Source organism: Phycodurus eques, chromosome 17 (assembly GCF_024500275.1).
Source record: "Phycodurus eques isolate BA_2022a chromosome 17, UOR_Pequ_1.1, whole genome shotgun sequence".
In the NCBI taxonomy this organism is placed as follows: Eukaryota; Metazoa; Chordata; class Actinopteri; order Syngnathiformes; family Syngnathidae; genus Phycodurus; species Phycodurus eques.
The window spans coordinates 9,712,861-9,738,710 of NC_084541.1; the positions used below are offsets into that span (position 1 = coordinate 9,712,861).

General features: G+C 43.3%; 2 protein-coding genes across 4 annotated transcripts; one reads left to right on the top strand and one right to left on the bottom strand.

Annotated features, from left to right (window-relative positions):
* The first annotated feature begins 1,186 nt into the window (after positions 1-1,186).
* Positions 1,187-8,181, top strand: chek1 (checkpoint kinase 1). Of its 3 annotated transcripts, none has more exons than XM_061702284.1 (14): positions 1,187-1,338; positions 1,412-1,477; positions 2,199-2,313; positions 2,408-2,516; positions 3,041-3,105; positions 3,186-3,255; positions 4,175-4,363; positions 4,683-4,787; positions 4,872-4,955; positions 5,026-5,110; positions 5,192-5,360; positions 5,852-5,983; positions 7,616-7,717; positions 7,808-8,180. In XM_061702284.1, the coding sequence occupies exons 2-14, from the start codon at positions 1,413-1,415 to the stop codon at positions 7,901-7,903; spliced, it is 1,386 nt and encodes a 461-aa protein (XP_061558268.1). In that variant the 5' UTR covers positions 1,187-1,338; position 1,412; the 3' UTR covers positions 7,904-8,180. The 3 variants fall into 3 exon arrangements, with proteins under 3 accessions (XP_061558268.1, XP_061558269.1, XP_061558270.1); XM_061702285.1 differs by having other exon boundaries at positions 1,187-1,298; XM_061702286.1 differs by lacking the exon at positions 7,616-7,717 and having other exon boundaries at positions 7,808-8,181.
* On the bottom strand, positions 7,814-24,428 carry LOC133416363 (V-set and immunoglobulin domain-containing protein 10-like 2). The gene is made up of 12 exons (XM_061703215.1): positions 24,380-24,428; positions 23,226-23,573; positions 21,537-21,812; positions 21,056-21,331; positions 18,576-18,842; positions 16,639-16,887; positions 16,251-16,541; positions 15,831-16,184; positions 12,845-12,967; positions 12,738-12,762; positions 12,547-12,653; positions 7,814-8,468 (listed from the first exon to the last, which is right to left on the bottom strand). Exons 1-12 carry the CDS (start codon positions 24,426-24,428, stop codon positions 8,356-8,358), a joined length of 2,478 nt encoding a protein of 825 aa, XP_061559199.1. The 3' UTR covers positions 7,814-8,355.
* Positions 24,429-25,850: the final 1,422 nt, after the last annotated feature.

Genomic DNA, 25,850 nt, shown 5'->3' on the forward strand with positions numbered 1-25,850 from the left:
TATCTTTTCATTCTGTATTTCCTGCCATCATGTGAACATTTGCCCAAGCAAGACAAAGTACACTCATTTCATCATTTCCCAAAAATGGAGGCGTAGCTGAACGGGGATTTGTTTACACGCTGATCCAGGTATTGATTGCGCACTGCGCGGGTTCAGCTGAGCCTCCAAGAATCCGCAGTCTTTCTCCTGCTGTCTGCTGCAAAGTGAAACATAAAAGAACTTGACCTTTTAAAAACACAAAGGTAAACGGAGGACATCTCCCCAAAGTCCATGAATCAACCCCATAGAAAAAAAAATCACGCAGCCACTGAGGCCTTGATTATCAGTGACGTTGTGAATGTGCCCTGCATTTGTAGTCTGTCTGTAGTGTTGTCTGAATTTCATCTGAAAGTCAGCTGGGATTGTTTTGCCTATCAGTGACTTTTCAGTGTTATAACTTTTGGAAAAATGAAAAAAAAAAAAAAAAAAAAACATTCTATTAGATGACATGTTTAACCTTTAGGAACTTGTATTGATACAGCTGAAGCACCTTAATAATAAAAATTATTAGGTCTGGTTTGTTCAGACATGGATTGTGATAGTGTTTCATGCACTTTGGGGCGGTCGACAAAGGTTTTTCAGTATGTCAATATTGCATATATTGTAATGCCCTCGAATGTTGTCAAGGAGGACACTGTCGCTGATGCATTTCAGCCGCTTTATTCCCGGAGACAAATTCCTTGTGTGTTTTTGACCAACTTGGCAAATGTGATTTTGATCATGCACATTCATATAAAAGAGCTGCTATCGGCTACAACTCACGCCCAGTCACTCCCCACCCCAACGTTCAGCCTTAGATGTTCCTTTCCTCTTTGCTGACGTCACAACTGTAAAGAAACAGGGGCCGAGCCAGAAAATCTTACTATTACTGCGATTGCGTCAGCTATCGTGACATCGACGGAACTCCGTCGTAAACCGACAACGCGTGGCACTGTACGTGTTACATTTGGGGAAGTTGTAAAAATAACTTTGGAAAATCGGTAATGGCGTTACAAATGTGACGTATCAATTATTCGTTTTTTTTTTCAAGCTTAATGTAATGTTTAAAAAAAAAAGAAAACATTCAATGCAACGAGCGCAATGAGAAAGTAAGACAGGGGCAAGTAAAACGGAAGCGGAAGTGGCGACACGGCGGAAGTTAGCAAAACAAGAGCGCGAATTTGATCGTGCCTTGACACAGTAGCTGCTGTGTGAGACACGTAATGTGCGTCAGTTGAATGTTTATGTGGACGAATTGGGAAGCGCTGCTAGTTTGGGAGGTACGTGGCTGGAATAGAGTCTCAATTTGTCACGTTACAGGTAATAATAGGCAACATTTTAGCTGAAGTGATACGATATATGAACACATAATAACGGGTGCTTCTGTTTTTAGCATGGCGGTGCCGTTTGTACAGGACTGGGACCTTGTTCAGACACTTGGTGAAGGAGCTTATGGAGAGTAAGGATCCTTCTTTGTTTCACTTCTTTAATTAATTTCAGAAACACCTATTGCACTATTACTTAATTTACCCTAAAATTATGTGCGGTAATGACCAAAGACAGTGTTGTTTAGGAGTGTAAATACGCAGCCCATGAGGAAATAATATTGCCTATTTCAGTTTTCATAGTTCTCCTAGGATCATACTGTATTTTTGGAAAAAAATAAAATAAATCCCCATTCATTTTCTTTGCCAAGCCAATCACAGGACCCATATATACAAACCATTTACACTCGGAGACAATTTATAATCTTCATTCAACCTAACTTTCATGTTAGGTTGATCAGAATCAGAATAAAGTGTTTAGTCTATTTTAAACATGCTGCAGAGGAGCTGTTCTGAAACTTTACACCAAGTACCACCTAAAAAAACATTCTAAGCTCTTCAATTAATAATAACCAACATTAAAATACAGTAGTGCATGTGTAGTAAGCCCAAATGTTCACAAATAAGATATCATTATTATAAACCACTGTAATATTATGAATAGTTTGAACATTTGCACCACACTTAAATACAGGAAAAATGCAAAAACAAGTATCTAGTATGTAGTTAATCAAGAATTGTACCTCTTACAAGATTAAAAGCAAACAGTTCTTAAAGATTAAATTCAACCACATTGCAATCACTGCCGGAGAGTATTTGTTTTGTGACGTTCCTCTCTTGTGTCCATGTGGTCAGAGTGAGGCTGCTGGTCAACAGACAGACTGAGGAGGCGGTCGCAGTCAAAGTGATCGACACCTCGCAAGCTAAAGAGTGTGCGGAAAACGTCAAGAAGGAAGTCTGCGTACACAAGGCAGGATGTGACCTCCCATGCCATCCGTGACCGGGAAACATTTCAATGAACTAAATTAGTAATTGTGGGAACTATTTTTGCGCTTTTATTTCAGATGCTGAACCACCACAACATTGTGCGTTTCTTTGGCCATCGTAAGGAAGGAACTACCGTCTACCTCTTTTTGGAGTACTGTACAGGAGGCGAGCTGTTTGACCGGATTGGTGAGACATTAATTCTAATTAACAAATTGAACACTAATTCAACTATAGAGTTAATTTTAAAAACGTGTTTCAACAAGTACTGTAAAAACTGTCATCCAATAAAAGCCTTCATGAAAGAGGCACTTTATTAAATGTTCATTTTTGTAAAGGCAGCTCTTGTATTTGATGGGATTACATTGTGCTGCCCCCAGTAATTACTGAAAAGTAAATACATTTGAATATTGTATTTACTATCAGGTAAGTGTTGGGTGAAAGCAGCTATTGTGTGTTTTGATTGGAGAAGATTTTGTCTAGTTAGGATTGTATTATTATGTTTTTTTTGTGTGTGTATACAGTTTGTGTACATCACATTGCTCAGTTTTTTTTTTGTATATATATATTTGTATTTGCTTGTATTTTGCCTTGTTTTACTCTGCAGTCTGCAGCCAGGTTGGCATTGCAAAAGAGAATCTGTTCTCAATTGCCTTACCTGGATAAATAATGCTTAAATAAATAAACATCATCAATCGAATTTCTTTCTGTAGAGCCCGATGTGGGAATGTCAGAGAAAGATGCTCACAAATTTTTCCAGCAACTTGTAGCCGCTGTGGTAAGAGAAACACGTTGAATGTGTGTACTTTAGCTCATGTGACCTCCTTGTTTCTGCGAGTACTAAAGTCATGCTTGCAGGAGTACCTCCACAAAATCGGCATCACCCACAGAGACATAAAGCCAGAGAACATTTTGCTGGATGACAAAGGTAAGAAACTATCAATCTACGCATATGAAAATGGTGCATGAATAATACAAAGAACATAAATTCAGTATTTCCACAAATAGCGGCATTTAATGACTCAACTACCAATCCGTGTGGGGACGGGGGGTATTTTTACAAATTAGATTTTAGAGTGATATTAAACAATTTTATAGGTGTATTACAATTTGTGTTAGGTGTAACTGGAATTTAAAACAAAGTAAAAGGGATTATTATTAAGAAAGACAGAACAACAGTACTGGGCCGCTCATTGCTGTAAAATTATGTTTTAATCATGTTTAGGGAGCTGTTTACAACTTTTTCTTTTTTGGACTCCACAGTTTAATTGTTGTGAGGGTATTGTTTACAAGCTTCGGTGCTGCTGTTTTGTTTAGTAACAGAATTCAAATGGGCTAAGCGATATAATGTCCGTGTGTGAACAATAGCGTCTACGAACAGATATTAACAGTTACTACACGTTTCTCTAATGGGATAACGGACACATTTATTTTTAATTTGAGTAAATAATTTATGTGCAGGGCAGCACAGTATCGTAGAGGTTAGCACCTCTGCTTACCAGTTGAGAGTTCCCTCATTTGAATCTCAGCTCAGGTGTGGAGTATGCATGTTCGTTCTGTGCGTGCGCGGGTACTCCGGCTTCCTCCTACAGTCCAAAAACATGCATCCTAGTTTCATTGAATGCTCTCAATTGTCCATTGGTGTGAATGTGAGTGTGTTTTTCTATGTATGCACTGGGATTGGCTGGCAACCAGTCCAGGGTGAAAGCTGTTTCATGCCAATTTTCAACTGGGATAAGCTCCAGCTTGCCTGCAACTCTAATGAGGACAAGCGCTATAGAAAATACAGTAGATGGATGGTTGTATGCATTCATCTGATTTTTATCTACTGTGCTTTGGCCTTCCAGACAACCTCAAGCTGTCCGATTTTGGCCTCGCAACCATGTTCCGCTTCAAAGGACGGGAGCGGCCGCTGAATCGTCTTTGCGGGACTCTCCCTTACGTCGCCCCAGAGCTGTTGAGCCAGACCGAGTACAAAGCTCAGCCTGCAGATATCTGGGCTTGTGGGATAGTGCTGACTGCGATGCTGGCAGGAGGTAAGGCTCGCCGCAGTCCTAAACCAACTGCAGTGTTCGGGTTTCGGCAGCTAGTTTTCAGGAGTGGCCGACCATCGACCACTGGTTTTGCTGCGGTGCGAAATTTTAATCGCCAGTGAATGGCATCGCAATGTCACTGGTGTAACGGCAAGTCAAAAAGGCTGTCGCGTCACTTGATCTTTCACAACCAAAATATTTGTTCCCGGTTGCTGCCATTTTCAAGAAGTGCAATGTCTATGACTTGGGCTAACAAAGGGCTTTTCTAAATCTGACATCCAAGTTTTGGTCCAAGCTTCTGCGTTTTGTTGTTTTTTCCCAGAATTGCCGTGGGACCAGCCCTCTGAAATCTGTCAGGAGTATTCAGATTGGCTTAAGAAGAAAACTTATCTGCCACCCTGGAAGAAAATACAGCCAATGACTCTCTGTAAGTCCTCAACGTGTAAATGTCTCCCTTTCATGTGTGTGTGTGTGTGTGTGTGTGTGTGAGACTCCTTTTTCTTTTTATCAGGTTTGTTGTCCAAGTTACTGTTGCCCAACCCAGAAGAACGCATCACCATTGCGAACATCCAGAAAGACCGCTGGTTCGCTCAAGGTAAGTCTTAAAGGAGCCTTAAACTTAACATGCTGGTTCGATTACATTTAATAATGGTATTTTTGTACAGGGGTGAAACAGCCACTAGGTTCTCTAAGCTCAGGTGCCAACAAATACCACAGAGCCGATGATGGAGTCCTATCGCGAACCAGCAGGTGAATACTCTACTCTCTTTCTTTTCTTTTTATACTTTTTTGGGTGCTCCCGATGTCAACATTACGGTAACGTCTCTGCAGCGATGACAAGATGCAGTTCTCCAGCTCCCAGCCCGACCTGGCCGTGGGAGGCTGGGAAGCCATGCTGTTCATTGGCCAATCGGACGGTCAGGTCAGCTTCTCTCAACCTACCAAACCCGAGCACATGCTGCTGGGCAGTCAGCTGCTGGGAACGCCGGGAGCCAGTCAGGTGACTCCCGAGTCCTTTATTTGTGCGCTTTTCCCTTATATTTCCGAGCCTTTATTGAGCCGAATCACATATTTTAAGTTAGAAATCTCTCAGCACACCGTTGAACAAAAAAGTCGCACAAAATGGGTTAAGTCGACCACAAAAACGTCTGTAAGTGATTTTTAAGACACTATTATATGTGTAATGTACATATAACATGTATGAGTGAGGTGAATGATAGTCAGCTGGATTTTTTTTTTTTTACCTTACCTAAAATGGTAATTGCTAGAGCGCTAATGCTAACCGTTTAGCAAAGGGTAAATTCTGTGCAGAGTTTGTACTAGCATATTCGCAGTTTGGCAACTTCAGTTTCACCAATTCACAGTTGTTGTTTTTTCAAATTTATTTTATGTGTGTGTGTGTGTGTGTGTGTTTATATATATATATATTATATACTGATGATGTCTCTCGAAAGAATACTTTTAAAATCTTTACTCACTCTGTGGACGCAGACCCCGTGGCAAAGATTAGTGCGCCGATTGACGCGTTTCTTCACCTCTGAGAGTGCTGACACCTCGCTGGCTTCGCTAAAAGGCGCCTGCGACAGCCTGGCCCTCTGCTACAAACTCACCGGCAAGAATCAGGTATGTGTACGCCATACCCTTTGTGTCCATTTGGAAGATTACTTGGAAGCACTACAGTTTTAGACTTTGAAAACCTTATCTGGCATGCTTTACAATTAGGAGTGCTAAGGACGATGTCCATCTGACTATTTGTGTTAGTGTGGTCGTTTTTGTACAGTTGCTGTCTTCAACAGTATAGTGTATTTCACTACTCTGCAGCAACAAGTAGAGGGCGCCATTAGAATGCTGTTTAAACAAGTTGCCACAGAACTCAAAACGGGATGTAAAAGGAAAACAAAGTGGTCGAAAAATGGAGTGAGGTTCTCCATGTTCATGTGTTTGTGCATGTTCATGCATGCGTTCAACTGCTCGTTTGCATGTGTGTGTTCCTGTTTTTTGTGTGCACGTGCTTGTTGGGGGTGGGTTCTCTTCGTGTGCGCGTTTTCACCCGCATCTGTTTGTGTTCCTGTGTGTTCGTCTGCACTTGTTCGTGTTTTCATGTGAGTGTGTTTGTGTCCGCATTTTAGTGTTAAAGTGCGCAATGGCTGCAACTAACGAATATTTTAATAATCGATTAATCTGTCAATTAGTTTTTCCATTAATTGATGTTTTCTTTATATATATTTCCATCCCTTTATTCACAAACAGGACATTATTTCAAATTGACAGTGCAGAAAATGCACACACCTAATTTGATAGTGATTCAGTCACTGGTTTGCTCCATTCACATGTTAGAAAGTCGGCAAAAATGCTTATCATTGTTTTCCAAAGTGAAGGCAGATGTTTGCAAACGTCTTATTTTGATTAAACACAAAGATAATCAGTTTGCCTTTTTGAAGGACTACAGTAATCTGACAATATTTACTGTTGAGAGGCCGAAATTCCAAAGATTTAGACACATTTAAGTTTAGAACTGGACCTCTAAACAATTAATCGATTATTAAAATAGTTGTCGATTAATTTGATAATTGAGTAGTTGTTGATTAATCGTTTAACTGTTGCACCTCTCATGCGTTTTCATGTGCACCTGTTCGTGTGTCTTTCTCTTTCTCTTTTCCTGTCGTGTGCGCATGGTAGTGTAAGTGTGCACCTGTTCACTTGGGAGCGCCAATGTAAAGTGGCGCTGAATAAATGTTTGATATTAGTTGTCTGTCAATCACTAATTCACTAATCCATCTCTTGTACCAAATCATGCAAAAGAGCCAGTTAATTAACACACTGCACATTGTGCTAATACACGCGGTCTCAGAGGGAGAACACACCGTGATTGCCGTGGAAAATGTTTTGACAATTTAAACAGCTCGCCAGGCATCCACGCCAATCACGACCGGTCACATTTGCCCGTCGTGTCTCCCCACTTTTTCTCACGACCATCCCGTTTTGGCAACGGTGGCCTGAAATGGGGCTGCCGTGGGTGCCTTGAGCATAGTGTAAATGTAGCTTTTGTTAGTTCTCCATTGCTGTGGTCATACAAAATTCCCTATCCAATCCGCAAATTCATCGACTTCCACCTTGTTAGTACCGTAATGTATTAATTCGGAAACCGAAGTTAAGCTTTCAGAACATGGTGTGTGTGTGTGTGTGTGTGTGTGTGTGTGTGTGTGTGTGTGTGTGTGTGATTTTAACACACGTTAACCTCTCTTTGCCCCTCAGGTGACTGTGAGCACACTGGACAAACGCAATAGCAAACTCACTTTCAAAGTCCACTTACTGGAAATGAATAAAAGAGTGCTGTTAGACTTTAGGCTGTCCAAGGTGGGTTTTATTATACAGTTTGAGTAATAAAACAACAAACAAAAGGTAATTGACACAATATCATCCATTGTCATAATTTTGTGTGTTCAGGGTGATGGTCTGGAGTTCAAGCGCCTCTTCTTGAAGATAAAGCAGAAGTTGTGCGACATCATCTGCACTCAGAAGAATGCATTTTCTATTACATGAGGCTACTGGTGACTAAACATATGAACATGACAGTGAAGGAGGGCGGTACCTGTATATATGTAGCTGTTAATTGTTTAATACAATGTTTTAAATGCGTTCTCTTCAAGTGTCCTTCTGCTTCTTCGTTATGGTTTGTGTTTGTCCCCCCACTTCCTGTTGTCATGATTGGTTTTTAGAAATAACTCAGACATGCTATGCCAACAATCCATATAGAAGTTACATCTCTGTTCAGCCTTTGTTCTAATTTTGCTGTTACTGTTCAATATCTTTAATAAATTATTTTGAATAAGATGTTTTTGACAGACAACCTGCATTACACAATTACGATGGTTTTACAAGAGGAATCAAACGGCAAATTTCAGGCTACAGACGAAGGAATGGCTAGAACACACTTAGTAATGCAATCTTGGAAATTACAAATGAGGACTTATATGACTTCCTGGGAAGATACTTTAGGAGCCGGTAGCCTGGACGGTAATCGTGACATTGACGGGTTCGTTGTCACCTGTGGGAGGGGCTTGGCCTGCGGTGGTCAAGGGTGAAGCTGCTCGGGGAATTCGTGGACCTGGATAAAGAATCATACTTAATTAGCAAGTCTGGTTATGTATAGCATCTGCAATAATTGGAAGGTGTCACTGACTTAATGTATCATTGGGTTTCATATATATATATATATATATATATATATATATATATATATATATATATGACCCAAGCAACAACTGCATTGAAAGCATGTCAAACAATATATCATGGCAGTGCCCAAGAGATGATGCTAATCTCTCCCATTTCGAGCATGTCTTTTATGCACTCTTTCCTCCTGGTTTGCCGCCATGGGGCCAACTTCATCCTGGCTTTACACGGAGTGTTGTGTGAGTCCGTAGTAACATTACTCCGTGCAGAAAAATTATTACTGCGAAGCATCGATTTAGAGATGTTGCTTTGACTTTTTTTGTAATTGAATTGCATGAGTGGAACCCTGCATACTCGCACTTCGGCCCCCACAGATTCACCTATTTGCGGATTTTCCCCGATTAATTTTTTTAAATTACATTTTCCATTTTCTTTTGGGGGCTGGGGGTGGAACCAAATCTGAAAACAATTTATTGGTGGTTTATCTCCACTTATTCAAGACTTTTTTGGGCTTGAAAATGTTTTTTATTTATTTTCAACGCAATTATAATTGGCGACAATTATCCGCGATTTTCACTATTTGCGGTCCAGCCCGGTCCCTGCTGTATTGGAGTTATTCGAGTAATCATTTAAGCCCTACTTCCAGGTGTACCAAAAGAGGGATGGTGTATCGATCCTTAGGATGCATCAGAGCTCTTTAGGTGTCAGGTGGGCTTCACAACAATTGGCCAAGTATGAGTATGCCATCATTTTTCTATGTAACTTTTCTATTAAGGGGAGTGCAGTAAAATACCTCCACTCGTAAAAGCCTATCAATAATACGGACGTCAATGCTCTTCGGTTAAGGAATGCAAGGTTAATTTTAATCTTGCTGGTTGCATTACAAAATTTATTTTATTTGATATCTTGATATAAATGGACTGCACTTATATAGCGCTTTATCTACACCATCACAGTACCCAAAGCGCTTTACAAAGCCTCACATTCACACACACATTCATTAACCAATGGGCGACTGCTGCCATGCAAGGCACTGTCAGGCCCACTGGGAGCAAATTAGGGTTCAGTGTCTTGCCCGGCATGGTGGCCGACTGGTTAGAGCGTCAGCCTCACAGTTCTGAGGACCCGGGTTCAATCCCCGGCCCCGACTGTGTGGAGTTTGCATGTTCTCCCCGTGCCTGCGTGGGTTTTCTCCGGGCACTCCGGTTTCCTCCCACATCCCAAAAACATGCATTAATTGGAGACTCTAAATTGCCCGTAGGCATGACTGTGAGTGCGAATGGTTGTCTGTTTGTATGTGCCCTGCGATTGGCTGGCAACCAGTTCAGGGTGTACCCCGCCTCCTGCCCGATGACAGCTGGGATAGGCTCCAGCACGCCTGCGACCCTAGTGAGGATAAGCGGCTCAGAAAATGGATAGATGGATGGATGTCTTGCCCAAGGACACTTCGACATGCGCACAGCCGTAGCAGGGATTCGAACCTGTTCCACCTAGTGAGCCAAGGCCACCCTAAAATAATCCCATTGGTATCCAGATCTGTGTGACAGACCACCGAGGACTCCACTAAAAGAGGTTTGATGAAGAGCTGATATAGTATTTCAATATAAAAGTCTCTGAAAACTGCATATTTTGCTATCATTACCCCTGACTGAAAAAAAAACTGTTAAAAAAATCTATGAGATATCGCAACACCAGTCCAGTACTGGGGGACACTGCACCACCCCAGGTCTCCAACAAAAGTCATCCCACCCAAATCTGATGTGGCATTTCAAAATAAAAGTCCCGTGAAATATGCATATTTCACTGTCACTACCACTGATTTAAAACATTCATTTAAAAACAATCTATGAGATATCGCAACACCAGTCCTGTTCTGGGGGACAGTACACCACCCCAGATTTCCAACAAAAGAGATTTGATCAAGATTAAAATAAAATAGAACACCGTCTTTCTTATAGCTATTTAAAAGATACTGTTTTCCTTCCAGTTACTGATGGTGTCGTGGTTCATTTGCCTGACTTCAATGCAGCCAGCATGGGTGATGGTCTCTACGGTATATGTGGCCTGCAACTGACTGCCGACCACCTCAGGGTTTTTTCTGTCTTTTGCCCGAACTCAGTAGGGGTAGGCTCCAACACCCCGCGACTCAACAGGATAAGTGCTGTTGAAATGGATGGATCCAAGCATGTCTTCCTTCCAGTGTCAGACTGGCATGAAAAATTACTTCAGTGGTTAAAGTGTTAATGTTGAGACCCAAACAAAATCATATTTAATGATAAAACAATCTGGGGGTTTTAAAGACTGCAGATATACTTCATCAAATGGTGATGGCAGTAATGTAGTAGCATCCTGTGAATGTCTCCTACATGTATGAAGGGTAAAGGTATTGCGATACGAATAGGATTATTTCTAATTATTTCTTAAAAGAAGTAGTATTGACATATATTTTTTTAATGAATGTTTTAAATCAGTGGCAGTGACAGTGAAATATGTATATTTCAGGGGACGTTTATTTTGAAATGAACCACCTTATCGTGGTGGAGGGGTTTGTGTGTCCCAATGATCCTAGTGGCTAAGTTGTCTGGGTGGCAGGGTCACCTATGACAAACAGGTCGTAGGTGAGGGACCAGACAAAGCACAGCTCCAGAAAACATGACAAACAATTCAGGAAGACGTTTCACCTTGCCCGGACGCGAATCACCTCTGGAGCTAGGCCTGGAGGTGGGGCTCGAAGGCGATTGGGCCCGGCCGGGCAGAGCCCGAAAGTGTAACGTGGGTCCCCCTTCCCATGGGCTCACCACCTGTAGGAGGGGCCATATGGGTTGGGTGCAGTGTGAGCTGGGCGGTGGCCGAACGCAGGGACCTTGGCAATCCGATCCCCGGCTACAGAAGCTCGCTCTAGGGACGTGGAATGTCACCTCTCTGGCAGGGAAGGAGCCCGAGCTGGTGTGTGAGGTCGAGAAGTTCCGACTACATATAGTCGGACTCGCCTCCACGCGCAGCTTGGGCTCCGGTACCAGTCCTCTCGAGAGTGGTTGTACTCGCTTCCACTCTGGAGTTGCCCACGATGAGAGGTGCAGAGTATGTGTGGGTATACTTATTGGCCCCTGGCTCGGCGCCTGTATGTTGGGGTTCACCCCGGTGGACGAGAGGGTAGCCTCCCTCTGCCTTCGGGTGGGGGGGACAGGTCCTGACTATTGTTTGTGCCTATGCACCAAACAGCAATTCAGAGTACCCACCCTTTTTGGAGTCCTTAGAGGGGGTGTTGGAGAGCGCTCCCGCTGGGGACTCCATCGTTGTCCTCTAGGGGACTTCAATGCCCCCCGATCAGAACCCGAGCGGTGTTCTGTTATTGGACTTCTGTGCTCATCACGGATTGTCCATAACGGACACTATGTTCAAGTATAAGGGTGTCCACACGTACACTTGGCACCAGGACACCCTAGGTCGCAGTTCGATGATCGACTTTGTGGTGGTGTCATCGGACTTGCGGCCGCATGTCTTGGACACTGTGGTGAAGAGAGGGTCGGAGCTGTCAACTGATCACCACCTGGTGATGAGTTGGCTCCGATGGTGGGGGAAGATGCCGGTCTGACTTGGCAGGCCCAAACGTATTGTGAGGGTCTGCTGGGAACGTCTGGCAGAATCCCCTGTAAGAAGGAGTTTCAACTCCCACCTCCGACAGAACTTTGCTCATGTTCCAAGGGAGGCGGGGGACATCGAGTCCGAGTGGACCATGTTCTGCCCCTCCATTGCTGAGGCGGCTGATAGGAGTTTTGGCCGTAAGGTGGTCGGTGCCTGTCGTGGCGGCAATCTCCGAACCCGTTGGTGGACACCAACGGTGAGGGATGCCGTCAACCTGAAGAAGGAGTCCTATCTGGGCTTTTTGGCTTGTGGGACTCCTGAGGTGGAGACAACGTAATACATTCCATGTCTTCAGCTACTCGTCTGAATCAAAAGAATCCTTGAAGCTCGCAGTGACATTGTAATAATCAGATGCTAAAATCATGTCTTGCCTGGGCTTGATGAACTACCCATTTCCCCTATTCCCGTCTCTGTCCCGTTGACCACCTCATCCTCTGGGAAGTTAATGTTCTCCCTCGACTGGCTGTGATGCCTGGAGGAGGTAAACAATGAGAATTCCTCAATATAGTTCAAGCCAAAATGGACTCTACTATTTGTTTATATACCGTATACTCACAGGCCAAACAACATGTCATGAAGTCCTTTGGGAAGACAATAAGGGAAACTTTAATTCTGTACATTGTGCTCACCAATAGCATTCACTAGTGTGTGAGTGAGACTCACGGGGGTTGTTGTTGCGGTTGCGGAAAACGTAGACGAGCAGTAGCACTGTGGCGATGGCCGCAAAGAGCATCCCGCCGATGCCTGCTCCGATCACAGCTGCGTAGTTATTGGCGCGTGGCTCGGCTGCAACACATCACAGTTACACATTGCAACAAAGCTACATAGTACATATATATTTGTAATCTTCTCTCCACACAAATGTTTAATGAGACATTTAGGTGAGTCGAGAATCATTTGACTGGAGTTGTAAAATTGTGGAAATTTACCAAGTTGGACACTTTCCAGGGGAATTAACAGGAATGCATGGGTATTAACAGGAAATAGTAATTTAATTCGTCAAATTTAAAATGCAGTTTTAACAGAAAGCAAAGGTACCGTAGTTCAAAACATTTTGGATTTTATTATTTCTGTCATGGATTGTAATGTCACATACTGTAAAAACAATGCTCTTACTGCAATTTCTTTACATTTCTGCATCACATGCATGGATAATTTTGAAAATTCTTTACACTTATACTGTAATAAAAGTACCGACACTTCTTTACTGTACTACATTGAACCTAGGGATTAGATCCACTTACATTACTGGGGTAAATACTTCATTTGAGCTGAATTGTTTATTTTAGTCAACAAACATAATTTTATAATTTGGTGTAGTATTATTACTAACTGTTTTTATATACATGTTTTGTATATGGTTTATTACCACAAAATACCCATTCATTCCCATAAATTGCCATACATCCCTAACTTTGTCCAACTTTGAATATTTGCAAAATTGCCCTGCTTAACTTCACATGGAATATTTCCAGAGATGTGCCAGACCTTTTCCTCCCCTTTGGAACTTCAAACCTCTCTACTTAAATATCAATCACCTGACAAAGTTAGATGTTAAATGTAGCATAGAAGAAAGAACACACAGACAAAGTGAGATGAAATGAAAGGAGAAGAGAAAAAGCAAACAGAAAGCGAGTATCGTATGTGTTTGTTTGTGTGGCATTTAGGAGTCTTTCACCTAAGTAGATAACAAAGAAAAAGAACAATGTTAAAACGTTAATACCAGAGTAAATCATCAAGCACAGTCTTATTAACAGCATCTGCACTCACTTTTTGGAAAATGTTACACATTTGCTACCCCTCCCAAAAGGCCATGTTTTCAATGGCGCTGTTGGTTAGATTGCGCAATAAACTCTTAAGCAACTTTGCCTGGGAAACGTCCTGCAGTTGGCTGAGATGAACCCATTACATTTTGGCGTGGATGAAGAATGTTTGTTTTCACTGCCCAATATTGCTACGTGGCAATTTCTTGGGGTAATTTTTCCGATTATGAAAGAATCTTACGTTTGTGTAGGTAAATAGGCATCCAGGTCATTGTCAGGCAACCGGAACTCTTGGTTGTTTTAAGACATTTAATGTGGCAGACAGTGCCCATTTCCCGTGGGATTATCACCTGGTGGACGTGCAGTGAGTGACACACCAGACATTTGAAATGATTTGAACAGAGACAAAAATATAGGCACTCAATTTAGCCATAGCTTGGGGAGTAATACGTGGAACCTCGCATATTCGCAGTGTTGCACCCATTTGCAGATTTTTTGGGAGAACCTATCCCCCGGTATTTGCGGAACACCTCACTTATTGGCTGTATTTTTTTTCCCAATTCCCCGCTTAGTCGCTATTTTTTGTTTTTAATACTATCCCCCGCTTATTCACTGTTTTTCAGGGGAAAACCAATTATTTTTAATTTTTTTACACTATCCCCTGCTTATTTGCTGTTTTTCAGGGGAAAAAAAACGTAAAAACCTAATTTTCTTTTTTACAAAACAAAGGGCCTACTTTATTTTTATTTTTTAATATTGTCCTATTTTTTGAGTAAAATAATATTTTTTTCGAGAATACATTGCACCCTGTATATTCGTAGTTTGGCATTCACGGGTTAATCTATTCATGGAACATATCCCCATCTTATTGGCAGAATTTTATTTAAAAAATATATATAAAATAAATATAATAAAGTTATTATTTTATATTTTTTTTACTTATTAAAAAAACATTTTTTCCCATGGTAATTACAATGACCATCAATTATTTATGGTTTTTCACTATTCGAGGTCGGGCACTGTCCCTATCCCCTGTGAATAGCGGTAGTCCACTGTATAGTCCTAGGCATCTTCCATCCATCCATTTTCTGAGCCGCTTCTCCTCACAAGGGTCGCGGGCGTGCTGGAGCCTATCCGAGCTATCATCGGGCAGGAGGCGGGGTACACCCTGAACTGGTTGCCAGCCAATCGCAGGGCGCATACAAACAAACAACCATCCGCACTCACATTCACACCTAGGTGTAATTTAGAGACTTCAATTAACCTACCATGCATGTTCTTTGGATCTGGGAGGAAACTGGAGTTCCCAGAGAAAACCCACGCAGGCACGGGCAGAACATGCAAACTCCACACAGGCAGGGCCGGGGATTGAACCCGGGTCCACAGAACTGTGAGGCTGACGCTCTAACCAGTCGTCCACTGTGCCATCTCTCTCTCTCTCTCCTCTCTCTCTCTCTCTCTCTCTCTCCTCTCTCTCTCTCTCTCTCTCTCTCTCTCTATATATATATATATATGTATTATATTATGTTATATATATTTTAATTTGTTATGATAACATTACAACTTTATTCTCACAAATAGACAAATTTATAATTCTGATGGCATTTTGGGGTACACGTCGTAGTTATGTTTAATTGGCATTAGGGCTATGAGGGTGTTCTTGGAAGACTTTTCCCCCTGTCGGTGGTCCCTTAACCTAAAACGTTTGAGAACCCCTGCCTAAAGCAATCAAGAAGTCATCCAGTTGCCATTGATTCCACTTCCTAAAAACTGATTTCAGGCCATGTGGGTAGTTTATCTATTAAGATGTACAGCTGAGATTGTTTGGCCTTGGCAGATGTCTGGGCTGTACTGAGTGCCGTTCTAATATTTGCTCTTTAATCTACCTGGCGTCTTTGCAGCAGAGGGGTGCCCGACTGTTCTGTGGTTGAAAGGCGTGACACGGAACTGGTACTTTGCGGTGGGTGTCAGCCTGCCCACAGTGTGAATCCTGACATCGGGATCCTGGATGATGTTATGGTGCCAAACCGAGGCACTGATTCTTTCCTGTGTTTCCTCCATTGAGTCATTGCCGCTTGCTCTCCTCCTCGGCCGCTCGTTCGCCCCTCTGTGCTGCACGACGAATCCGGTCCATCCTTGTTGGGCATCCTGCTCCATCTTCCACTCTAGCTCCACCTCGTTCCGCAGGCGGCCGATGTACATCACCCTGATCAGGGTGGCATTGGGTGGCATGGGGTGCTCTGAGAAGAAGACCAGTTAGAGTCAAACATTGTAGCAGCTTCTAAGGAAATTTTGAAGAATCTTACTTTTAACCACTAGTGTGATGTTTAGGTCAGCTCCTCCCACCGCGTTGCTTGAGGTGCACCTGTACTCGCCGCTATCCTGAGTCTCATCTGTGTCTCGCACGGTCAGGTTGGCCCACGCTGATGTTCTCAGTAGCACGTACTTGGACGTGTCGCGGACGTCCAAACCATGATTATTGAACCACGTTATCTGACTGGTGGGAAGGTAGTTGGCCCTCAAGTTGCATGAGAGCTGCACGTCGGCCCCCTCGTACACAGACACAACCCTCCGCTGCGTTAGCAACACGGGGGCCTCTGTAAATAGAAAAGAAGCGTGGAGTGCCGTAGTGTTGCTTCTGTCAATATTTACGATTCCCCGTGTTGGTGCAAATGCTTGTCTCTAAGCACTGACCCAACGTGAGCCTGCAGGTCTTAGTTTGGCCCAGAAGTGGATGTTTTGCGTGGCAGACGTACGGTCTTCCACTGCGGGCGGTGCCGTAGCGAATGATCAGGATGTTGTAGTTCTCTTCTCTGGGGGTGCCATGGCCCTCCCACCACACCAAAGCGTTGGGTGCCCCTCCGTCCCAGGAGCAGGACAACATCAGATACTGCTCGTTGGTCCTCACGTAGGCTAAGCACACCGGTTCTGAAGGGGGAAGAGCTGGTGGAGGAGAAGAAGTTCAAAGCTTGGACAGCAGCATACAAAACCGAATAGCCTCTTTCATACAGAGATCCGCATTTAGCCACCTGTGGCTTTTACATGGAACCCAGAGAAGGGCGACACGGTATCCTGGGACACGGTATCAGAAAACTAGATGTGTGATGACGTCAGCGCCAGTGTCTGTTGTGATGTATAAAATATTTGCTTGACTTGCTTTCAACTCAACAGGTTTGATAAAGTAAGTGTCCAGTGTTTAACCCTGTCCCGGTATTGCAGAATACTGTACACAAGCCTATTTCACAATGCCTCTATAATCTGGCATTTTCCTGTGTCCCTGTTCTGTATTCACATCGCCGACACGGAATGAGAGGGACAAAGACGTCTTGCCAATATTCCGCCTTCTGTGCTAGTAGCGTCACTGATGGTGTAGTGGTACACTTGCCTGACTTTGGTGCAGGCAGCGTGGGTTCAGTTCCCACTCAGTGACGGTTTGAAAGTAAGTGCGAATGGTTGTCCGTATCTATATGTGCCCTGGGACTGACTGGCGACCAGTTCAGGGTGTAAACCGCCTTTCGCCCAAAGTCAGCTGGGATAGGATCCAGCGTCCCGTGACCCTAACCAGGATAAGCGGTGTTGAAAATGGATGTGCTAGTAGCAGCGCTATAAGAGGCTGAATGATGTGTGTATGATTTTTCTGTGATGTCAGAAATGGTGTTTAGGTTTCTCCGTTTCTCGTTTCTCTTGCCCTGCTGTGTTGAAAGTAGAAATTTACGCTCTCCATCAAGTATGTTTATACTGTGGCTACCATTGTCATGTATCTAATGATGTGATTTTGGGATGCTGTGTTGGGTTGTTTATAAAAGGCACAGGTGAATGAATGACAGCTCTGATGTGCCAATTCTTCAGAATCTCTCTGTGAAAGGGCCATGTCCCGACTCTGTTACGAGTCTGATACTACCCCCAAAGCTAGAAAATATACGGGTTGCCCTTGTCTCCACATTCCCTGTGAGAACAGTGATAGGAGAAAATTGGTTCCTTTACAGGCTGCATGAGAGGAGCTAGCGATTCTCTTTTAGTGAATTGGGGTCTGCCTTATACTGCCATAAAACAAGTATGGATGGAGTCGATCTTTGTTCCTCAAGCAGGTACGATCTCCACTGTAATGAGGCTAATAATTGGAAGAGGTGCAAATACGTCACATACTGTATGTACGTGCAAGTCATGGTTAGTCTTGTCTTACCTTCAAGTTTGAAGTTACAGTGGCAAAAATCAAGCGAGTCAAGTCAAATCAATTTTAACCAAGTCATTTCTTGGGTTAATCAAATCATAAGTCATGTAATCTTGCTCAGGCATAAAAATATATTTGCACACGTATGAGATACCACGTTGCACTTGTAAAAAAGCAAGTTTGTCAAGTCGAGCCTCATGAATAACAAGTCGAGTCTTTCATAAGTTCTACCCAAGCAAGTCCTTACAAATCAATACTTCGACTACATTTTGACTCAAGTCAAGTCATGTGACTCAAGTCCCCCACCTCTGATTATAGGACTCCAAGGAAACTGGTTGTACCTTTTTCATAGCCAAAAAGCTATAAATAAAATATATTCCCAAGGTGTCAAGGGAGCAATATCTGCTTTTTTAAGGGAACCACATCCAGTGACAAACCATTGTTCACCAAGTCCACTCACATGCACGTGTGCTGCACTCCACTGCTTGTTTGAGTGCAAGATGGGAGCCCGTGCACGTAAACAAGCTGCTATTCCCTGCCAGGTCTTCGGACGGCAGCAAGATGTCGTTGTGTCCACTGTCAACCTCGTCTCTTTCTACACGTCTCAAGTTTTCAGCCCAGTGAACGTAGGCGGGTGGGAAACCGCCAGCCCAGGAGCAGCGTAGTCTCAGAGAGGTGTGATTTATGGCCGGCTGCATGGAGCAGGAAGGAGAGCCGTCTGGTGGATCTATGGGGAGAAGAGGAAGCGTAACAAATCAGTGGAGGATGCAGCAGGTCATCAAGGTAGAAGACAACACTGGCGATGCTGAGTATACAGTGAACCCCCGTTCATCGCGGGGGATACGTGCCAGACCCTCCCGCGACAAGTGAAAATACGCAAGATAGAAAGACCTTACAAAAGACATTTTCTTAAATAGATTTACCTCTCCCACACATTAAAATGTATTAAAACACACTTTTCAAATACATTAACACATTTGAGCACACACCCAAAAAAAATTTGACCGTAAAATGTATTGGAAATACTGTACGTATCGTAGTATCTGTGTTATATATGTGCCTTTAAGAGGTGGGATCTGGTGGGGAAGCGTGTGACGTGGTGAGTTGGAGGAAGGTTGGTTCAAGGCATGGTGAGTCTGCGTGTGAGTGTCTGGGCGTGAGTTGTGGTTGACAGCAGCTCCTGCATGCGTGTGCCCGTTGTGTTTGTGTTTTACTGTTCTCCTGGCGTTTAATAACTGGCTGAAAAGTGCACCAGGGACTTTGGTTCTCCCTTCCCACATGCAAGTATATTGCAGTACAGTAGTACCTTGACTTAGGAGTGCCTCAAGTTTTTCGTGGTACGAGCCATCGCTTGTTTTTGGGGTTTTTTTTTTTTTTTTTTTGGTTTAGTTTTTTTGCTTTGTGTTGTGAGCCACTCAAGTAAAGTGAAAAAAATAAAGGATAGCCACAGTTGCGATGCTCGTTTAGACCAGTGACTCTCAACTGGTAGGTCGGGACTCAAAAGTTGGTCGCGGAACCCATTTTGGGTGGGTTGCAGACAGCTAGTAAAAAAATGACATGTATTGCTATTCTGAATATTCCTGCACACTACAGAGGCGTTCTAAGTTCCCACATGGAATAGTAGGAAAGTGACAAGAAAAGTTACTTCCTTGCTCTTGAGCCACTCGTTTACTCTGTAAATAAATACAGTGCAGCTCAGCCTTTGGATGGTGGACCTCATGGCAAGAAATATGCCTTTGGCGGTATAGCAAACTCATTTGAAATGGCATTTAAAAATGTAGAATACTGTACATTTTTTTTCAGAAAAAAAAAAAACAATCTTGATTGTTCTTCACTGTTAGTAAAGCGGGTCTTGACTTTGCAACATTAAAATGCGGGTCCCAGGGTGACAACAGTTGAAAACCACTGTTTCAGGAGTTTATCAGACAGGAAAACTGTCAAGTATAAAATGAAAACACTCACAAGGAGAATAGAGTCGCCATCACACTAAACTATGATATCACTCACGAATGTGACTCTCCAGGCCATGCCCCTTAAAGGCACACATCAACATGTGTGTGTGTGTGTGTGTGTAACTTTAAACCCAATTACACTTTATAGTATGAGTTTATTTCTTTACATTCTCTTTCATTATGTTTTATATTAGTTTTTTTAATTTATATTTTTACAGTACTATTGTCCTTTATGAAAAACATGTAACCAAAAAAATCTGTCCCGAATGGATTAATGGCATTTCAATTCATTTCAATTGGGAAAATTGATTGGCTAGATCAGGTCATGGAACAAATTAAACCTGTAAGTCAAGATATTATTGTATACAGTAAAAAAAAAAAAAACATTGAAAATGATCACTATAAATCACAGATTTCCACAACAGCAAAAGAGAACTAGATATGTTCCACACAAAAATTCTGTGATGTAGCTGCGCCGCAGCAGGTGAACCGCGATATAGCGAGGGAACACTGTATCAGTTAAAAACAAAAAAAGAAAAATAAAGAAATCGGTAGAATGGCAAGCGGTGGTCCTTGCAGGTGAACATTGCCACTTGCCATTCCCACTTGTCATGGCTATGACATGACAGCAAGTACCTGCCAGAGAGTTCCATCAAGTTTCCCGACAGTCCAAATGGAAGAACCGGTCTTGAGGGCCATCACTCATCTTGTGTGTGTTTGTTTGAGAAGAAGTGTGCTGTGGTTTTGATTTGGAAAGCTTCATGGGAATAATTGCAAGGGATAACGGATGATCAAGAAAGGAACCAGAAGAGGTGCAATCCGCAGAATAGGAGATTGTAAAGATTCAGTGTTTGTCTTGTACTGTAAATGATCACATTGCTTTGGTTCTTCATGTTATCGTTTACAGTACCAAGACAGAAGAGCATGAGCGAGGTCGCCGTCAAACACAAGGCTGAAATCTTGATAACGGCGTAGAGTTCAGACTCACAGTACACAGTCAGGCTGATGGTTTTCTTGGAGCGCGTGTTGAGGTAGGTGTTCTGCGCCAGGCAGGCATAGTCGCCCGTGTGCATGCGAAGGACCTTGGTGATGGTGAATTGTGGCCCACTGTACACCTGCGAGTTGTTGTAGAACCACACGTACTGGCTGGGTGGATTGGACTGAGCATGACACTGCAGAGAGACGGTCTCTCTCTCTAAGGCCGAGTAACCTCGCTCTGTCACCGTGTACGGCGTCACGTCGATCTGAGGAATGTCCGGACCAACTGGGGAAGAGGTGTGTTTTTTTTTTTTTTTAATCAACGGTCACAAAGTAGATAATCTCACCTGAATTGTTGGAAATATCTGAAAAGAACAAAGTATCCAATCTCATGTATTAAGGTTATTGCTGCCTTGGAAGATGAGCTTTTTATACAGTGTAAGATCCTTTGGTACATATTACTGGGTCTTGTAAAAAAAATTTATACTCACAGATAATGTCGAGCCAAATCCTATCAGAGCGCTCACTGTTGACCGCGTTGCTGGCCAGACAGCGGTACCAGCCCGTGTGGTTACGGTTCACCGCCGTCACGTTGACCAGGCTCGTGTTGCCTTGCGCGAACGCCGAGATGTTCCCGTGACGGCTTTCTTGTTGCCATACATACTGGATGGGTCCCGTCCCGTTGTCCAGATTACATCGCAGCCATATCGTCGATCCCGCCACTGGAGAGACGTCGCTCACCAGGAGGTGCGGCTTTGTCAATGGAACTACGGAGGGCAAAAGCCTTATTGTCTCTATTGGTGTTCATGTATATGGGGCATTAAGAAATATTTAGATGGGTCAAAAGGATATTATCAATATCGTGTCATCCATTTTCGATACCGCCGGTTATCATTAGTCACAGTTGAGCTGCAGCCCATTCCAACTGACTTTGGGCGGTGGGCTAAGTAGTCAGGGGACTGGTTGCCAGCCAACTGTAACTGTTCACAAAAAGTAAGTGATACTCAGCTTTTGGGTAAAATCTCAGGATGAAGCTAAAGTTTATTACAGGAGAGCATTTACCGCTGAACTTAATTTGACCTTTTCTAAAGATTTTGAATGCATTTTGATTTCATGAGACTAAGACGACACCGGACAATTGCTCAACAGTATCTCCCCATTCTGTTTCGGTTTGAAACAGAATGTTCTCCAGAGGGAAATGCTTAGTGTCATCAGCAACTTGCATCCTTGGAAATAAAAAAAAAAAAGATACAACTGTTGTGAATTTTCCCATTTAGCCCAATCCGACCAAGCCGAATGTATTATAATGATTAAATGAAACACAATTTAACATTTTTAAGATCAAAACAAGTCTTAATATCTACTCCAATTCATCTCGCATTGGATCTTGGGCTACGTTTACACTAGGTTCTGTTGGCCCGGCAGCCCCATTTGCCTGAAATGTAGTGCGCTGTGGGATTTTGGCTATTTTTATTCAAGTGTAGCTAGGTTTTCTCATGGTCCATTGCAGTATCCGTGACAGGCAGTGGAGGGAAGAGGCTGCTGAGACCTATTATGTATTATCAGATTTAGTTACGTTCACCCATTTCACGAGGGCTGACAAGGTTTCTCATCCACGCCCGGACTGCTGTGGCAAATTTGTTGAAAATCTCGCCGGCCATCAACAGAAATCACAGCCTGTCATGTTTGCCCATTCCGTCTCCCTATGCTGTCGTCTCACGACCATCCCGTTTTGTCTGTGGTGACCTGAAACAGGGCTGCCGTGGCCACGGGAAACATAGTTTAAACGTAGCCTTAGCATTAGCGAACGCAGGTGCACAGTATGGTTTATAATAACTACCAATAAGAAGGTATCCAATTGGTTTGCTCCATTATTATTGCTGTTTATAGCCACGTGATAATCACTATTTCACCGTACTGCCTACGAGTAGTACTTAAATGTTTGAGGTTGCAAAAACAAGGCTCATGAGCTCATCTGTCAGTCTTTTTAAGTTTGCCGCTTTTAAAAATACCTGCATCATGAACTGCATCATACTTAAAGCCATTTCTAATACTTTGACTCTCTCTCATGGAGCTGGATGAGGTAACCAAAACACTAAAAATAGTCTATAAGTAGTTAGGCGGCACATTCTAAGTTACTGTTTGTGTGGTCACCCCTGCACGAGGACCAAAGGCCTTACCTCGTACTCTAAGGTGGACGTAGTAGTAGTAGACTACGGGCGCGTTGTCTATGTCATAGAAAGCCTGGCAGGTGTAGAGGCCTTGAGCAGACATATGAAGCTTGTCGATGCTGACATCAGCACTTTTTGAGATGACCGTCACTTGCCCGAGCGTCTGGGCCAGCTTCTGGATCCTGGGACCTTGGCCCAAGTCGTACACCACCGCCTTGATGGTTTCAGTTCTGGGCCTGGTGAAGCTCCATATGTACATGTCAGGTAAGGTGGACCCGCACTCCAGAATCACAGCTTTGCCAACCACACCGTACATAGTGGTGTCCCGGTATACCACCTCCCCATTGATGGGCTGCGCTGGGGTAAGGGAACACACACATACATGCAAGTGTGTGTGTGTGCACGAAAGAGAGGCAGTGGTGTTGCATATCACGCATGTGTTCAGTTACAGGATTAATTCCATTGCAAGTTTCAGACTACATTAATAAACTCAACAAGAGGTTGTTTTTGCTTCACATCACTTCAGCAAAATATAAACCACAACGTATCATAAATGTATCGTGCATAAGCTCGCATTAAATGTTGATATTGCATTCTTTTGATTTGTCAATATTTTATACATCACTGTTATAAACAGTGGGAAACACAGTGAGTTCTTGCATCCATCCATTTTCCGTACCGCTTATCCTCACTAGGGTCCCGGGCGTGCTGGAGCCTATCCCAGCTATCTTCGGGCGAGAGGCGGGGTACACCCTGAACTAGTCGTCAGCCAATCGTAGGGCACATAGAAACAAACAACCCATTCACACTCACATTCACACCAACGAGAGTCTTCAATCAACCTATCACACAGGTTTTTGGGATGTGGGAGGAAACCGGAGTACCCGGAGAAAGCCCACGCAGGCACGGGGAGAACATGCAAACTCTGCACAGGCAAGGCCAGGATTTGAACCACGGTCCTCAGAACTGTGAGGCTGATATGCTAACCAGTCGTACACAGTGACGCTCCAATTTTAATAATAATTAATTCAAAACCAAGTCAAAGATTAGATTGAGCACTGACAAATGGACAACTATATTGCAACTTTTTCCATTTTTCAACCAATCCGGTTGTATATAATATGTACATTGCATGTATTTGAGCTAAAATTCAATTTACTTACAATTTGCAGAGTGAAGCAGGAAGAGCAGCCCGAGCAGTTGGGTCAGCATGGTATCATCATGATCTTCGGTACAGCAACATTTTTTCCCAACAAAAATAGATAAGAATTATCTAAAAGCCAGCTGAAATGTGTTCCTCTTCTTCTCTCACTCTCATCCAGAAGAATCCAGTTGGAGTACTGACCTGAGTAGGGAGGGATGAAGTCAACTGATTTGGGCTCAATTATTCATGTCTTTTTCCTTTCTCTCCATCCTTCTATTCTTCCCCAGTGGGGTTTGAATGACACCGGTGATACTTTTTGCTCATTCATTATACAAGGCAGGCCCACATACACCTGAACATTACACTAATGGCTGATATGCAGGGTCGCAAAGTGGACATTCCGCCACTCATCATGGTTTGTATTGTGGCCCCAATCTTCTGCAGAGGATGTGCACAATGGGGATTACAGGAGATTTATATTTTTGATTTTCTTTTTGCTCTTTTTGTTTCAGGACAAGGCGGCACGGTGGATGACTGGTTAGAGTGTCTGCCTCACAGTTCTGAGGTCCGGGGTTCAATCCCCGGCCCCGCCTGTGTGGAGTTTGCATGTTCTCCTCGTGCCTGCGTGGGTTTTCTCCAGGCACTCCGGTTTCCTCCCACATCCCAAAAACATGCATGGTAGGTTGATTGACGACTCTAAATTGCCCATAGGTATGACTGTGAGTGTGAATGGTTGTTTGTTTCTATGTGCCCTGCGATTGGCTGGCAACCAGTTCAGGGTGTACCCCGCCTCCTGAGGAGAAGCGGCTCAGAAAATGGATGGATGGATGTTTCAGGACAAAAGGATGCACAAGTGATGCGAGGAGCTCAATGAAACAATTTTAAAGAAAAATAATCTCCTGAATGCGATCATTCCCCTGTCTTTAATCGTCTTTGGGGAGTTGTACAAATAAATTTTGGAAATTTTGTTTTGGGAGGTCATGTGGGCACCACAGAGCAGAATGACCACAACTAATGAGATTTGAATAAGGGGAGATTTTTCATAGCAGCCATGATTGTTCTTGCCTTCCCATGTTTAAGTATTGGCATTCATATCTAATCTGTCTGTGATGTTGAAATTATTTTTAAAGATCATCATTGTGATTTGAAGAACGCAGCCCTATGGAGGGCACAAACCAGTGCAAAGTGTAGGCCGGTCCCAAGCCCGGATAAATGCAGAGGGTTGCGTCAGGAAGGGCATCCGGCTTAAAACTTTGCCAAACAAATATGGGCATTCATCCAAAGAATTCCATACCGGATCGGTCGCGGCCCGGGTTAACAACGTCCGCCACCGGCTCCGTCAACCTGCAGGGCTCCGGTGAAAATTCAGCTGCTGTGGGTTGAAGTCGAAGAAGAAGAAGAAGAGGTGGAAAGCGGGTTCTTCGGCAGAAAGAGGAGAAGAAAGCACAGAGCCTAGAACTGAATGTGGGGACTTTGAATGTTGGGACTAT